This window comes from Zonotrichia albicollis, chromosome 2 (genome assembly GCF_047830755.1).
Source record: "Zonotrichia albicollis isolate bZonAlb1 chromosome 2, bZonAlb1.hap1, whole genome shotgun sequence".
Lineage (NCBI taxonomy): Eukaryota > Metazoa > Chordata > Aves > Passeriformes > Passerellidae > Zonotrichia > Zonotrichia albicollis.
The window spans coordinates 96,427,104-96,442,419 of NC_133820.1; the positions used below are offsets into that span (position 1 = coordinate 96,427,104).

General features: G+C 41.5%; 1 protein-coding gene across 8 annotated transcripts in view; it reads right to left on the reverse strand.

Moving 5' to 3' along the window:
* Positions 1-2,149: 2,149 nt before the first annotated feature.
* JADE3 (jade family PHD finger 3) overlaps positions 2,150-15,316 on the reverse strand; it is a 65,838-nt gene continuing 52,671 nt past the window's right edge. For all 8 annotated transcript variants that reach the window (XM_074535731.1, XM_074535735.1, XM_074535734.1 and 5 more), the window contains 4 exons: positions 9,905-10,021; positions 8,965-9,438; positions 7,122-7,239; positions 2,150-5,619 (listed from right to left, as the gene is read on the reverse strand). In XM_074535731.1, the coding sequence (XP_074391832.1) occupies positions 4,727-5,619; positions 7,122-7,239; positions 8,965-9,438; positions 9,905-10,021 (1,602 nt within the window). In that variant the 3' untranslated portion in view covers positions 2,150-4,726. The remainder of the gene's footprint in view (positions 5,620-7,121; positions 7,240-8,964; positions 9,439-9,904; positions 10,022-15,316) is intronic.

Sequence of the window (15,316 nt, forward strand, 5' to 3'; positions counted from 1 at the left end):
TTATCCAAGCTCTCTGCAGAGGGGGGAACTTGAGGAACAGAGGGGGGAACTTGAGGAACAGTCATGCACGTCCACTATTTTCAAACAATTTACCCAACTGCTATGTAACATTTTCTTTCAGAAGTCTGTGCTTGCAGTCACTTTAATCCTCCTGCCACATCCCACGAGATGCACTCACTTGGTTAGGAGCAGAGCCTGACAGTAGTTATCCCAGAATCATCTCTGCAAGAGGTAAATACCAGAGAGTTTCACCTCAGGAGTGGACCAAGTGTTCAGCCATGAAGCTGGTGTAAAAGGAACGTTCAGAAGCAGCAGTAGCAAGGCATCTTCCATGAAACCAGAGCCCAGAAGTCTGTGTGTCTTCACTTCTTCCTAAGGCAGCCACATTGAGGCACTCCATTGTTTTCCATCTCTGCCCTTCCCTGGTATTTTTCCCTTGCATGCCAAGCTCCCCGGTTGTGCAAGCAGCTTTTGTTCCTTAATTCGCATCAAAAGCTTATTCTCTTAATAGATGTGTCAATTCCCTGCAGTGCTAAACCTTTACAAGTTCTGGGATCATCCAAATTCCCAAGATGAGAATGAGTGGTTTCGCTGTTTTATCTTGGCAGCTCGCAGACGCAGGCTTTGGTTCCCTCCCAGGTATCACATCCACACCATAAGTCTGCAGTACAGCCTGCACATCCAGGCCAGGTCATCAGAGCAACCACATCAAATTCAAGGGAATGTTCCAGGCTTACATTGAATAGCCAAACATTTGTCAATTTCTCCTCCAATCATTTGGGATTTATGGTGCAATCACAAGTGATATACACAAGTTATAACTGAGAAACATTTCTTTTAGGGCAGAAACATAAATGCAGAGATGATGGTGCTCAGAACCACTGTGCAGCCCCTTTAGCCCTTGGACCATGTTACCATCAACAAGTAAGCATGCTTAGTTATTTGATAAGACTCTACAAACAGTAGATGTTTCCTAATTAATGGGGACACCAATCTCCTTCCTTGGCCCTGTCTTTCCCTCATCCCAGCCATCCTCTGTATGTGGAGAGGGAATTGGAACCACCAGTCAGAAAGTCACAAGGAAGTCTTTTGCTGGTATCTGTTGCCAGATGCCTTTAGGGAAGAAGAAATCCTGGTCCTGAATAACAACAAACGCTGGTACATAATGTCCAACGCTTACTGCTTCTTCCTAGTGCTGGCTTTTCTTCCCTTCTGTCTCACCTTTACTGCCTTCTCCCCTTTTTTTACCTCCTGCTTGCTTTTCAGCTGAGGGATTTGGGCTCCATTTCACCCAAGCTTTCTTTAGCTACAGTTCCAGCCTGCCTGGGGCCACCTGCTCAGTCACTCCAGCCCTTAAGCCAGCCCACAGGGTGTTGTTGGCTGCTCAGCTTTGACTCTGCTGCTGCTGGGGCCATGGCAGGCAGGAGGGTCACTGCTGCCTGCAACAGCCACACTGCAATGCCATCCTTCTTGAAGCCTGCCAGCTGCAGAGCCAGTCCGAGCAGGAGGGATGCTATGGGATCAGCTGTGCAGCTAGCACAGCACCTCTCCCTCCATCTTCTCATTCTTCCTTCCTCCCTGCTGCAGCCCAGGGAGCAGCTCCTCTGTGCCAGCAAGGCACCTCACAGCACCGGCCTGTGGGAGCAGGGGGAACTACAGCAGAAGGTCGGGGAAACCCAGGTGAAGGGGACACGAGCCCAGGAGCGCAGGCTGGCCCCGCTCCGTCCTTTGCACGCAGGCCGGTGGGAGTTGAGCTGCCACATCTGCGGGTACAAGAACGGATCAGACAGCAGGCCTGGCTATGGCCCTTCCTCTGTCACACACTCTGTCCCACCAGGGACAACCAGCCATACTACAGCATAAGCAAATACATTGAAAAGGGAGGCCAGGGCAGCACATGGTCTGTTACATTTGCTCAGCTAGGCAGAAACAAAAGCCAGGCTTGCACTATTTCCTATACAGAGCAAATTAGTGCTCAGCGACTCTTTTTTGGGAGGCAGAAGGGGAAGGGTTTTCCTGGATACTTAACTTGTTAAAGTATTGCCAAATCAGAAATAATTTACTCTTGATGGACACAGTACTGATGAGTTTTACAACCTGCCAGACACAGAGGGTGGTAAAGCCCTGAATAAATCACAACAAATGAAAATATTGTTAGCAGTTTCATAATTTAATGAAAAAGTACTTGTAAAAAGGGGACATCTGAAAAAGACCGAGTCCATCTTGGAAAATTGAATATATATATATTTATATATATAAAACAAAATGCAAAAACACAACAAAAAATTGACAAATAAGGTTAAGAGGTAATACTTCAAACAGTTAGCCACCGAACGCACAATAAAAACTAGCAAATGCACTTTGGGGACAATACTTGAGAACTACATAACCAAGGGCTCCTTCATATGTCTATTAAAATCATGTAAAAATTAGCAAAACCATTGCCCAGACTGGAAACAACTGAATTGATAACCCCAGAAGAGCAGAAATGCTGAGTTTTGCTGAAGCACCATTTTCCCTCTCTTCTGTCATATGCTTCCAGCCACAAAATAACATGAACACTTTGCTGACCTCCCAGATAAGTGTTCCCAATAAAAGCTTCATAAAATTTCATGGCCAGTGAGAGAGGATTACTAATAAATATTGAAGGAGAACTAAGAGAATCAGAACCAGAATACAAATGAACAGACATTTGTTTACTTATTCTGAATGACCCATGGCTTAGAACACAAAGCATTTCCCATAAAAAATAAAATATGTGGAAACCTAAATTGCTACTGCATATTTACACCAAAAGAAATAATTTTGAAGATACAGCTCTAGAAAGATCAATTACACAAATATACATAAAATCAAGAAGTAAAAAAAAAAAAAATTTTAAAAAAATAAGATGCATGAAGCAAACAGAGCAGATTGGCCAAGTATACTTTTTTAAAAATGATTTCACTTCTGAAGAGTCCTCCAGCCCCTGACCTGCTAGTCCTATTGCAACTAGGGAGATTTCAAAGTTAGTTTAAAACAAATCTGAAAATGTCGTTGCCATTTCCCAACCTAAAAGCAATAAATTAAAACTACGAAGTGAAACCAAGCTGCTGTTCAGATTCTGCATAGTCATCTTCACGCTGTGAGGGAACACCTTTTTGTTTGTAGACAAAACTGAGCCCTCAACAGAGCTGTACAACGTGCCCTACATAACCTGTAGGTAGTTTCAGCCAGTGATGTGGGGACAGAGGACGTGTTTATGAAATGTACAGCATTTCAGACAAAAATAGTGCAGTAGCTTTGTTGATCAACACAACACCATCTGTAAAACAAGTTAGTTTGCATTCAAACAGAAATCCCCTGTCTTTGAAACAAACAGAAAGGGATTCATTCCCTTCCCTTCTCGACTCCTCAGTCAGTACTGGCTGAAATTTAATCACTATTTAATAACTGCTGATTTTAAAGGACATACAAAATTGTGTTAGACTGGGAAACAGCAACTGATCCAGAGGTTGAAAAGCAGCATAATAAAAATAGTAGATTTTCAGGAATTAAAAAAAAACATCTTTAATTAAACCATCATACTCTAAATGATGACTGGCTAAAATTTTACAGACCTAGATGCCAGAAGACTCCTATGCCTGTGTTCAGGCAACTAGGGTTGAAAATTTGCACCTGAAAAAAAAAATTCAGCTAAAATTATTTCTAATTCAGCTGACTTTAAAAATACCAGGTAAAAACACCTCCAGTTATGAAATCTCAGTTTCAAGAGGAACCTGGCATCACCGGTGATTGCCTAAATGTAAGTGTCAAATAGCATTTTTCTTTGAAGTAGTACATCTACTTTTGTAAACACTATCCACAAAATTAGCCATCTGTACTTGTTAGCTGGGTAAAATATTTACAAGTGCATCCCACAACAAGCATCTATGTACAGAGATTAAAAAAACTGAAGTACTAGAAGTTGTATATTTACAAAAGAAGCGAATTATTGTGAAGATAAACACAATCTTCAGCAAAAGCAGGGAATGGGGGGCATGTCTAGAGGTCAGCGAGTTTGGCAGCGAGCGCCAGCGACGCCTGCTTCCGCCTTCTGCGGGGAGCCTGCGAACGGCACTGCAGTTCCAAGCCTCCTGCAGAAGGGGATCAGCACTTAGTAGTCACTTTGGGCCTGATCCAGCAGAGCACACCGGCATGTGCTCGGATAGCTGAACACAAGCGTTCCCGGGGGAAACCAGCAGGGCTTTCCACGTGCTTCACTTCGCAACACATCCGCAAGTGCATTGCTGGATCAAAGCCACACTGCAGGTGCCATAACAACGCACTTTCAGTGTCTCCGTTTGCAGTCTCTTGCAACACCTTAGAGCAATGCAAGGACTTCTTCTAAACCTGTCCACCGCCACCAGACTGCCTCCACACGAACACAGTGCCTTGCACTTAAGCTGGCAAGGGAGAAGCGGTTTCCTGAATTTTTGCACAATTAACTGCTTTGTGCTCTCCCAGATGTTACCCTCTGACAAAACACACAATTTCCACAACTTTGTGGATAACTGAGCAGACCCTGCAAAGACTGCAAACCAATTCACAGTTGAACAAAACTACTCTGATTTCTCTCCTTCCCCCATCCCCTACTGCAGCTCTTCCTAAATAGGTCCTAGACTATTTTCTGGAACCTTCTGATGCTGAGCTTTGCACTGGTACACCGGAATACATAAAGGCTGAATTACCCCGTGGGGGCTTCTAATCACCTTTGTACCGAACTGTGAGATATCATATTCTTTTTGTTTCTATTGTGACAGTCTCTTCCAAAGTCCTTACTTGGGCTTTCTCGCTCTGAGCTACTTCGTCTTAACCTCACTTGTTCTTTGTTTTCATCACTTTCTGCTTCAGAGTCACTCAGCTCTAAGTCAGGACAGTACCCATCGTTGTCCTGGTATGGAGCACCTTCAAGCGTCTGCTTGCTCCACAAGCGATCTTTTGCTGCAAGTCTTCTCGTGGGCTTTTCACAGCACCGGAGATCTTCCGTGGTCCTCACCAGACTGTTGGTAGCCTCTTTAAAGGACCGGCTGAAATGTTCTATGGTGGATTTGCGGAATCCACTCTGGCTGGCCAAGTGAGCCGTGAGCACGGACTCCTGTTCGTAGGACGTCTGGCTGGAGCTGTCTCTCTGGCTCACATCTCCTGCCCTGCCCATCAGACCATTGGATTTGGACACCAGCCTTGAGTTCTCCTGCTGCAGCCGCCCGTTCCCGATGGAAGACTGTCCGTGCAGAGCAGCCTGGAACGCTAAAGGCTTCCCGGAAGGCTGGCCCCGGTGAAACTCCATCAGCTGTGTGGGGCCAGAATCCTTTGCCTCGCTCCGCAGCTTGCTGATCCCTGCCAGCAGCCCATTACTTCTGCTGTCATGCTGATACCTGGCATAAGATTTTGCTTTAATTTCAAACGATTCCTTTGACATTGGCACACTCCGTTTGCTGTAAACAGTGCTGTTGTTGTCAGGAGAAAGCGGTCTGTTGCCAGGCTTCAGCGAGTTATTTTTGCAGTCTCCCAATGCTGATTTGGGCATTTTTAACTTCAGGGTGATCCTGGGAGGTGGGTAGAACAGTGTGTTCTCTAGTGCACTTGTCAGGGTATGGCCTACAGGAGAAAGAGGTGAGGAAGCAGAAGAAAAAGAAAAAAGGCTTTTTTAAAAAGCGTAATTTCTTTTGCCATCCGTAACAAGTTTATAGTCCATTATATGCTCATGCAACAGTAAGAAGCATTTGCAAATAATTAGCGTGAAATTATTTTAGGACACAAAGGAGAAGTTGGGATAACCAAACTGTTCCAAATTATCCACCGCTTTGGAATTTAGGTAAGCATTTAAATATTCCATTAAAAACAACAATGTGCCCTTTTTACGGGGCTCTAAGCCAGTGAATTGAACCAGTTTTGAGATATGACTGAAGTTGTTCCAACAACGCTGTAAAAAAGGTTCATATTCAGTTTTGGATGAAGAAAAAACAATGCTTCAAACTGAGTTTCAATTTGGATTTAGTTCAACTCTCTGCTTTGTATTATAAAATTCTCTAAGCTTTAAAAGTCTTTTTACCTCAACATACGAGTTGTTTGTGGTAATACATGCTTACAGCACCCACTGCAAGTATCAGGCTATTATAATAAGTATTAAAAAAATACGTGTACTTGTAAAGATATTAAATAAACTTAGTAGGCATTTCTAATAAAATGCATTTACACAAAAGCAAGGAGCTTCAGAGTGCCACTGCTTCCATTAAGTACTAGTCTGATCTAAAACAGTTATAAAAAAACACCCTTATCAGTACTAACAAAACCTATCAATGTTTCAGGGGCAGAGAAAAAAAGCAGGAAGATTTCACCCTAAACCAGTGAAGTATGTATCTTGAAAGACCAGAGAGATCTTAATTTCACACAAAAAAAATAGCTGCCTTTCCTATTAAAAAAAAAAATCCCAGTAACTACACTGGTATGCATATGCTTTTTCTCTTTCCAAATGCTGTGTTCCTTATTTTAAAAACTTGCTGTAAATGCAAAGGGCAGGGTGGGGTTTGGCACCTCAGCATTCCCAAAGAGTTACTAGTCCCTATTAATACCCAGAGTACTTAAACTCTTTTGGAAGGAAGTAGAGCAAATGCAGATGGCAAGCTAAGAAATCTGCGCTGCTCATGATGTGCACAAGGCACATGAGAACAGCAGCAATTCCCATCAGTCACTCTTTCTCTTGCCTGAAGGAACCAACTGGTGACAGCCAGCAAAAAAGCCTTCTCAGCTGGAGAAGCAACCAGCAAGGTGGAGCTGCCGTGGGGAACCAGTGCCACACACCAGCAGCCCAACAGTGCAAAAACCTAGAGATCACCAGCAGCTCATTTCTGCTATCTGGATGCCACAGTGATAAGCAATAGGCATATACCAGAAACAGCCATAAAATAAAGAAACAGTCAAGTAAATATTTTAAGCAATTATGGAGTTCTGTGTTGCTACTTTGATTGACTATGTACTTGAAGAAAATTCTTAAAGGCATTTTTACATGTTAAAAGCACTAACCAGGAACATAAAGAGAATATACTGTTTTAGTTTAAATACAGGCAGGATTTATAAATATTTTACATTTATATGATTACCTGCAGCAATTTCCTGATTAATGAGTTGGACTTGCAAGTTGAAGACCTGCTCATGTACTTTACTGTGGGACAACTTCAGTTTCTCTCTCCTGCTTACCATGTAGCAGAGATTTCTTACCTATGGAGGAATAACAGGAGACTTAAAAGGCAGTAAGAAAATAAATCCAGACATAGTTTACAAATTGTATCAACAACATTACATGCAAAATCCCTTGGTAAAGTTCTTGTGAATATCACTGAATGTAGGTAACTATTAAAAAATGTTCAGCCTGGAAAAGAGAAGGCTCTGGAGAGACCTCACTACAGTTTTTCCTTATATGAAAAGGGATTGTAAGAAAGACGGAGAGACCAGAGCCTGTAGAGACAGAAAAGGAGGCAATGTTTTTGAACTGAAGGAGTGTGAGTTTACACTGGGTGTAAGGCAGACATTGTTTACAGTGAGACACTGCATCAGGTTGCCCAGAGAAGTTGTGGAGGGCCCATCCCTGAAGTGTGGATGGGGCTTTGAGCAACCTGGTCTCATGGAAGGTGTCCCTGTCCATGGCAGGAGTGTTGGAACTAGAGGCTCTTTAAGGTCCCTTCCAACCCAAACCATTCTGATTCAGTTCCACATAATTCTACTTGTTTGAGCTAATAGCAACATTTCCACCTAAGGTGAAAGAGTAAGAAGAGACACTGGAAGCTCTTGATAAACATCTAAAAGTGCTTTCAAAACACAGAAACAGCATGGGGCTGGATGAAAGGAATCTGCCAAATAAACTTTCCCTAGCACTCAGTTCCATCAGTCCAGAACTGGAATTTCTTTACCTAGAAACTAAATTCCAAGATTCCCAAATTTTTATTTATCCCAAGCTAGAATAGAAAATGTTGTGGCACAAGAAGTTCAGAAACTTGGAAACCGGCATTTCAAATTATGAATCCCCTCCACTCAGAATAAGCACATCAATTTCAACAATATTTGACGCAAACCAAACATTTATCAAACAAAAAGCTTGACATGGTCTCTTGAAAAATAAAAAAAAACCACCCCCAAATACCAATCCTCCATATTATGGGGTTTGTATTTTTTTCTTAAAGTATGCTTACATATCTAAAGCAGTCCTGGAAAAGATCTGAGATTGATTATGATAGATTAAAGACAACAGTTACACTGACAAGTGCAAATCTTGGCTCCAACAATATTCCTGTATCTTCATGTTGTTCTCTCCACAATATTTTTCCCCTTTTCTCACCACACTATTACCTCTCTTCTGCTTTTACTTCCCCTCTCCTCATTACATCTATTTTATTTTATTACCTTTTTACATTCACTACCTATTTCTAAGCACTTGGAAACTGCAGGTAACCCCTACCCAACAGGCCAACCTAACAGGCAGCCTCCAAGTGGTAACAAGCCTTACTCTTATTTTCTGTTTAATAAAAGTAACATTTTTTTCTAATTTAATCTGTATCACTAACTATTACTGCAGTGGGCCAAATAAATGTCTTCATTTTTTTAAACATTTACTTAACTGAAGCTGAAGTCACAGAGTCAATTACCAAATATGTCCATTGTGCATAGAAATATGCATCTTAGAACACCTAAAGGAATAACCTTTAAGCAAGTCAGGAAGCTCTGCTTTCACCTTGGATCTTTCATTTGACTGAGAGAGGCAGCTCCTGAAAGTCTCTGCAGCAGGCAGTACAGCATATAAAAAATGGAGTTGAAGTCTGTATGTTTTTATTTTTTAAATTATTATTTTCAAAATCATCTCACTTTGAATTCCCCATTTCTTTCATCCACAAAGAAAGACCTTGCTCACTTGCAAATAGTTTTTCAAAAACTTTACAAGTTAATTCTTACCCTCTCTAGGTCCTGCCTTAAATGCATGAACATCCTCATGCGAGTATGAATGCTATCTTCTTTTGGCTGCACCAAGCCATTTTCTTCATCCTCCTTGGGAGGAAACAATGGTTTGTTAAAGTTACTTTTTCGCTTTAATTTCCAGTAATTGTAGATAAAGTCTACAGCAAGTTTAGGAAGGCCCAGCTCTGCTGCAACATCCTCCACTTTTACTAGTGAGTAAAACTCTTCTTCCAGCTCTCGGAGTTTTTGGGCTCGCAGACTCGTTTTCTCACTCTCTGTTTGCTTCTGCTCTGGCACGCTCTTGGGGTGCTCCTCAACATCAGGCAGCGAATTCTGTTTGTTCTTGCTGTGCTTTAGACAGTACGACTTGAACTTGACTTCATCCCCATCATCCAGGATAGTCTTCATCTCCAAGCTATGCTCAAAGGCACAGGTGACATGAAAGGCAGTGATGCAGCTTTTCACGGAGCACTGCAGACAAAACAAACCAAAAAGCCTCAATTACTAATTACTCAATTACTAACAGTAGCAGCAAACTAGAAAAAAAGGACGTAACTACCTCAACCACATGAAAATCCATCCCTACCAAAACCAATTTCCTACATATTCTTAAAAATATTGATCCCTTTGAAGTTGGTATTACCCAATATAGTATTTTCTTGTTTACAGAGTGTTCAGTAGAAGTTTTCTGTTAATCTTTGATAAACATAATAGTGGCTCTTAAACACCTCAGCCTTATTCAAAAGATGGCAAACCTGAGTAATTCTTCTGTCTAGTCAACTAATTTGATAGCAAATGGCTATGAAGAAGCAGACATCTATCCAACAGTCATCTCCATTGTAAAGCATCTCTGAACACAGGAAGAACAAAATGCAAAACCAAAATTGCCCTTCTGACAAATTCATCCCTGCAGAGTCACTATGGGACAAGGACATACCTGAATGCAAGCACCAGTTTTCAGTTTGCATAAACTACACACTAGAGCCCATCGACTTGGTGGAATGTGAGACACCTTTGTGATTGGCTCCATCCTTTCTGGGCAAGCAATACTAACCTGTAAAGAAAAAAAGCAGTGCAGAAACCAGTTATCAAAGGGAAAAAACCCCAACCCAATCTCTCCATTTATATCAGAAGAAGAAAGCCATCCATTCATTTCTCTTCCAGCAAGATCTCCATGTACTCATACTTCTCAGAAAAGGACCCCAAAAGATCTCACATGCAGACAACAGTGTGGAATACTATCAGTTTAACCTGGTGACTCAAAGCTGCAATAATTCAAAACATTTGAGGCACCTACAGTATGCCCTTGTTATGAACCAACGTCCTGATTCCAGCCAGGACAGGGTTAATTTTTGCAGTAGCCAAGTGGAAGCATGGCTAGGACTCAGAGGTTATTCTATCCCAGCTCACATCATTTTCTTAGAGCGGGGGGAAGGGCTCTCTTCTGGTCAGGTAAGTGTGGTGTGAGGCCAGTGGTCAGGTAGTGCTGGCTCTGTTACTGATATTGTAGCTCTTACAGTCCATTTTTCTTTGTTTTTCTTATTTCACTTGCCGCTTCCAGTAAATTCTTTTTTCCTTGATCCATGATCCTTACCATTTGTGCCTCCAAATCCCCTCTCCAGCCTGGTGCAAGGGAGGGGGGAGGGGTGCATGGTTTGAAGTGCTTCAGTGGGAACACTAAATTGGGGAATACGATTCCTAAACCACCACCAGTTGAGACACTGCAGCAAGTGTCACTCTAAGTTTATTTCCATTCCCTTGTGGTTTTGTTTTTGTTTTTTTTTTTTTTTCCCATCTGTGTTGCTTTTACAGGTCTAACTTTTAAAAAATGCCAAAATACAAGCCCCTCAGAACAAAACAGGAACACTTTCCTGAAAAGTTCCTTCTATAAAATCCCTAGATCTGCTACGGTATCTCCTGTCAACTCAATATTTGCGACAGAACCAGATCTATTAGTCAGCAGCCAGGAAAAGCCTTGCTTCCCAGTTCTGCCTCTCCACTGAGCACTCCCACTGCAAGAGATAATCCTAATACATTTTCCTAACTATGGACTTTATCAAACATAATTTGAGGAAAAAACCCCAACAAACTTCTCTTATTACAAAGCAGGATATATCATCTTGTGCTAGTTTTCACAGACTTAGTCTCAATGATCAATTTGTCTCTGGTAGACCAGATTATAGATATTACTAAAAGAAAAGAAAAAAACCCCACCCATATATAGACAGAATAGTTCTTCCTATTCTTTGTTATATTAACTTCCTCATATCCATTGTGATAGAAGTTTCTCAGTTTTCTGTTGCCTATACAGGGATATGAGGACTCTCCTCATGATGATTTAGAAACCAAAACAGATAAATCTATATCTGCAGACATCCCTAAGCCCATCCTGACAGGATTTATCCAAGCACAGGAACAAAAACTTGGCCAGCTCTGAATGACTAACATGCAGAACTGGGCCAGTATGAGAATGGCACATGGCAGAATATTTCAGTGGGATAACTGTCCCAAAAACATCAGTCTCCAAAAGCTTGGATTTTGACACTTCTCCAACACTTTTGGAATTCAGTAGTTGTGTGTCTTGGAGGGCTACCTGGCTGAACCAAAACCACAATGCTGATACTATACTGATACAGCACACTTTCTAAAAGCAATTAATCTGAATAGAGCAGATCTGTATTTCCTGTGGTGGGATTGTGGGCTTTTTCTCAAAGGGGTCAAACCTAAGAATTTAAAGAAAGGAGGTTCCTAGGTCATGCTCTGTGGCACTGTGAGGCCAGAAGAAAGCTGATGGCTAAAAAAAGCAGTTAAGGGCGAGATTTGAACAACAATTATTTTGTTTTTCTAGAAAATTACTACATTATAGTCATTTTCATAGATTAAATCTACAGTAAGAGACACCCAGGAAAATCTGGGTTGGATGAATTAGTTTAACATGTGATAATTAAACTGGCAACTTTACAAGATCTGGTAGACAAAGCTGAATTTTTTAGCTTCCCTTTGGAGGTACATCATCAATCATTTGATGCACATATTCATTTTAAAACCTGTTTAATCCCTATGGATGAAAAGCTTTCCTTCAGCAGACCTCCTCAGTGAGGTAGACTTAGCCAAAGATAGCAGTGCTAAGTCACAGTTGCTATGCTCAGAATATTTTTGCTACTCTCTCCTTATCATGCATTGCTTTAAGGATCATTTAAGTAGGTGGAAAGAACAGCTTTGCAAGAGATTACTCAGTTCATCATTTCCACATTAGAAAAAAAAAGATGACCAATAGTTCATGCATTAATGACATAAATGGACTCAAATAAGATAGTGTTTGTTACAGTACTTCCCTCTCTGATTTGCCAAGTGCAAGCCCACATCTTCTGGAATATACTGAGTGCATAGCATTTCCCAAAGTCCTCATTAGGAAGACACTGAGATGCTTCAGAAGGTTCAGGTTTTAAAGAAGAACAGTCAGGCAATTCATGATGTACTCATGAGAAGACGTGGCTAACAATTTAACCTCTTCCTTAAATTGGTGGAAAAGTGACAAGACTGTCCCTGGAACGCCTGAGTAGCTCAACAAAATCATGGTCAGTGATCTTCAGTATCATCAAATGTAGCTTTTTTGCTTCCAAAATGAAAGAAACTTTCATGAACCTGACTTGACCATGCTTAGAAGAAGTTGCACAGGTATTTCTGAAACAATATTGTACAAAGATTGATTGTTACCACTACACTGAGAGACAAGACTTCCCTTAAGAATCAAGGGATTTCATGAATGTGCCAGGTTGTCTATATTCTTTTCAAAAAGAAATCAGAACCTACAATGACTTTTTTCTGGAGACTGAGTAATATCAGCTTTCCACTGGGCTTCCCAGCAGGAGCTGGGAATTGACACAGACCTTTTCCCTGTCCCTTTCTGCTCCCTTAAATATTCTCCCTGCTGTTTCCCAGAGGAGACTCATAAGGTCAGGAAGCATTTATATTGGAAATACTGTTCATTCGGCTTGTAATGCTGACTGTTGATATTACCCCACTTTGTAAAAGCACAAAGAGGCACTTACAGAGTCAGGTGAAATTTATTTACACTGGCCTTGTGCCACCTGCATGTTTCTGCAGAGAGGAGTCAAGGCAAAGTCCGTTTGAACTTTGCTGCTCACAAGGGATCCAGAGAGCAGAAGCCAACCTTTTCATCCCCCAAGAACTCCCATTCCAAGGCAGAAATGATCCATCTGCCATAACATGTAGTCATTTTCTCCATTTCTTCACTTTGCATCAGGTTACATCTTGACCGCTATACTCTGAAGAAGTTCTAGGAGTGGGAGAGAGTGAAGACAGTGGGTTGTTGAAGCCTATTATCATGTTATGCACATGATCAATCACCCTGCTGTGCTCTGCTTCCCTGCTAACTGTGCCACCAGCAGCTGCTCCAGTGCACAAGGATCTGCATCAGTGGCTGGGATCAAGCCCAGTGGCTTGAGCACAGCCACTCACTACAGCTGCTCAGGACAGTAAATTTTATCTTTGCTCTACAGCCAGGGGGGTGTTATCACTTTCTGCTTCAGCTAACACCACACTGACTGGCAGAGGACATATCTATAATAGGTTATCTAAGGCAGGGAAACACCTTGAATTTCAAAACACTCAATACAGGTTTTCTGGTATCAATGTTTCCTTTTTTGATTTTTTTTTTAATTTAGAAGAACACCTTTTAAAAAAACATGAAATAGACCACATATTTACACTAAAGCAAAGGCAGAAGAAAAAGAGGATATAGACCAAGGAGTACTCTTTGGAAAGTAAAAACCTTCAATCGTCCCAATCAGTCAAGGGAGTGAAAAGAAAGCCTTTAAACAGCATTAACTCCCAAGGAAGGCAGGGAATAAGATTTTAAGACAGTGCTGAATGAATTAATGCAGGAGAATACCTGGCACAATTGACTGCAACAATGCAAGACTACACTTGGTGACTCATGGAGCCTCTCTGAACTTTTTGCCACAAGACACAGATGTTTTATAGCCCCTTCCTCCCTGCTTTCTGCCTTGATTCATTTTGTTAGGGCCTCAAGAGGAAATACCAGTGACTTATAATTAATGTTTCCTTTAGGGAGTTCCAGCATGCTAGTATCTTGGAGGAAAAAAAATAGATACATGAGAATGCACATTCTCCCCTAAAGCATCCATCCCTGGGTCTTCAAACTCTGTCTTTCTTGCCCCCTGCAGCACATAAGGCCCCTCCAAACAGGAACTGAGCTGCCATTTTAGTAGAGATTTACAAAGGGTTTTCCTGGCTTCTCTGGTAACTGAATTGTTTTACCTGTGACTACACACAAGCCCAAGAGAATGGATCCAAGAGGCATTTCCCATGCCTGCAGGCACGTACCACCTCTTCACTACGCCTGGCACTCTTGGCATTGGTGTGGAGAGGAGGTGTCCAAAACCTGGAATCACTGAATGGGCGGTGGAAACAGCTGGATTCAAGCTCTCCCACCCTGGGAGCAGCTTCTCTTCCTCAGCCAGAGGAGCAGAGCCTGGGCAGGCAAAAAGCCAGGCTGTGCTTCCTGCCCCACCACCTTCGCAAACCTCACTGTTCCTTTTCTGCTGATGAGAACAGCAAAGCAACCACATGCAGAATGGACCTCTTAGAAAAACCAGTCTCTCAGAGCCAGGAGAGCTTCCAGGCAAGAGACTTCATGAGCACAAGAGGAGAATTGATTTTTTAAAAAAAACAAATATTTTTGTTTTTTTCTCAACTGCTCACTCCTTGAAAGTGAAAGCGATGACAGAAACTACAAATAGGCCTGAAAGGAAAAGTGCAGCTGCAAAGATCATCTCCTTAAGAAGCAGATATATGTGCCTGAGACAACTAAGAATTATATACTATATCCAGTTGCTAAGTCAAAATAAACTAAACCAAACTAAACTTCCTCAAAGTTGTGCACACATCAGACCTGTCTGCACAGAAAATACTGTATGCTTGATTTTATGGTGCTGACAGATCTGGCTACTGTCTCACATTAAACCACCCACCATAATAGATTTGTGAATCTCACCAGAAATAAAACATAAATATCCCAAGTGCAAAATTAAACACAAACTCCATCTATACCTAAATGAACTTTCTGTTTTACAGAACTACACTGTGATGCTAAACTTGAGTCAAAATGGAGGAGGAAGTGTAAAACTTCATTATGAAACTCTCCATATATGTTATGCACAGATATATCAAAAAAGCCTTTATTAATAAAGTGCATATAACATGGAGATAAAAATTCTCATCTCCCTACCATTCAAAAAAATTGTAATTCAAAGAAACTTTAAACACAAACTGCAACATACATCCTAAAGAAATAATGCAGTGC